General features: G+C 37.1%; 1 protein-coding gene across 1 annotated transcript in view; it reads left to right on the forward strand.

Moving 5' to 3' along the window:
- LOC107643749 (transcription factor bHLH49) overlaps positions 683-1,894 on the forward strand; it is a 7,271-nt gene continuing 6,059 nt past the window's right edge. Inside the window, exons 1-3 of the mRNA XM_021123874.1 lie at positions 683-854; positions 966-1,033; positions 1,546-1,637. Of these exons, the coding sequence (XP_020979533.1) occupies positions 683-854; positions 966-1,033; positions 1,546-1,637 (332 nt within the window). The remainder of the gene's footprint in view (positions 855-965; positions 1,034-1,545; positions 1,638-1,894) is intronic.

Consider the following 1,894-nt stretch of genomic DNA (forward strand, 5'->3'; position numbering starts at 1 on the left):
ATGACGAGGATGTGAATTAACTTGATCTTTGTAAACACTACATGTTTTGTTATAGTGTACATGATGTATATTATCTGCTATATTTCTATATTTCTTTACACTTGCTTTTATTGCTCTCAATGTATGCTTGTTTATTTTACATTATCATCCGCAGCAAATAAAAAAAAAGTTACTCGTAAAATTGGCAACGTTCTAACAAGGAATAGGCTCATATATTAAGTAATAGTTAATAATTAGGAAGAACAAGTTGGTAACACTTAGCTTCTTGTATGACCATGGCATACTGGGAGTTGGGTCGTTACAAAATCTGCCAATCGATAGGATAGAAGGGAGTTCTAGTGCCATTTCAATGGGTCAACAGGTTACTATCTATGTTTTATCTCCCTCATTTGCAGCAGATTTTCCTGTCCAGGCAGAAAAAACAGATGACTTGGGTGATGTGCGAACCTTTGGGGAGCTTACAGCTGCAATGAGAGTGTTTTTCCGTCCATAGCAGTGTTACATACTTTCCCTGTTAGAAGTGGTAATGCGGTTGACAGCTCGAGGGTATTTTTTCATCAATTATTTTGGACGTTTTCTCCATGTGTTGAGGCCTTCAAGTATTACAAGCTACTGATATCCATTGATGATACTCATTTATATGGCAAGTATGGAGGTACTTTACAAATGACAATTGCACAAGATGAAAACTCAACACATTCTCCTTGTTGCATTCGGGTTAGTTGAGGGCGAGAACACAGATTTGCAAAAGTTTTTCCTGAGCAACCTTCATCAGCATATGACTCCTCAGCAGGGTATTCTAGTTATCTCCGACCGCCACAATGCAATCAAGGCTTCTTTGGTTGCCGAAGATGGTAGGTGGCTCCCACCGACGGCATATCGTGCATTCTATACAAGACACATAGCTGCAAATTTCACGCTAAACTTTAAGTCTAAGGATGTATGAAATATTCTCGTGAATGCAGCGTATGCAAAAATTGAACATGAACATCAATATTATATGGATATCTTGAAGCGGAAAGACCCGACAATGGTTGATTGATGCAACAAAATTAAATTAGAGTTATGGACCTAATATTGCGAAGGAGGCTGCCGATACGGTCATATGACATATGACAACAAATATTTCTGAGTGTAGTAACGTCGTCCTAAAGGGTATACGTAACCTACTAATGGATTCACTTGTTTAAGTCAACATATGGGCGTTTTGCTGAGCTTGTTGTCAGAAAAGGAAAGGAAGCAAAGTCGTAACTCGGGACTAGGCAAGAATTTTGTCAGACACTTGTGAAGGCAATTGAGAAAAACCTACAGGCCTCAAGAAACATACGGGTTGGTTTATATGATAGAGGTAACTCTGAATTTGTTGTAGATGAGATTACATCAACAGGGGGCAGAATTGCTTTGAGTAATTGTCGGGTTTTGCTATCGGCGTGGACTTGCGACTATGGATATTTTCAAGCACTTCATTATCCATGTCGTCATGTGCTTGCAACATGTTTATATTGCAGACTAGATTGGAGGACTTATGTTGATGATGTGTATTAGGTCATCATTGTGTTCAATGTTTACAAGATGGGCTTCGATGACATACTGTCCTTGTATGCGGGTCCTCAGGTTATCCTTGATTCAGACATGATGTGAGCTGCAGTTGGTTGTCCCTAATTAATGTGTTTTAGAATAAAAAATGTAAACTTGCTTAGTTTGAGACGATTTACACTCATATTTAGACACCCATTTTATAGGGACGATTTATACTTAATTTTTAAAATAAAAAAAAAGTATAAATTATCCCACCTTACAATGTTTAACAAAATTTAACCAAAAAACAAAATACACTTAAAAAAGGTAAATAATAATATATTTAATAAAGTTCCGAAATACCAAATTCAAACCT

The sequence above is a fragment of the Arachis ipaensis genome, chromosome B05 (genome assembly GCF_000816755.2).
Source record: "Arachis ipaensis cultivar K30076 chromosome B05, Araip1.1, whole genome shotgun sequence".
In the NCBI taxonomy this organism is placed as follows: Eukaryota; Viridiplantae; Streptophyta; class Magnoliopsida; order Fabales; family Fabaceae; genus Arachis; species Arachis ipaensis.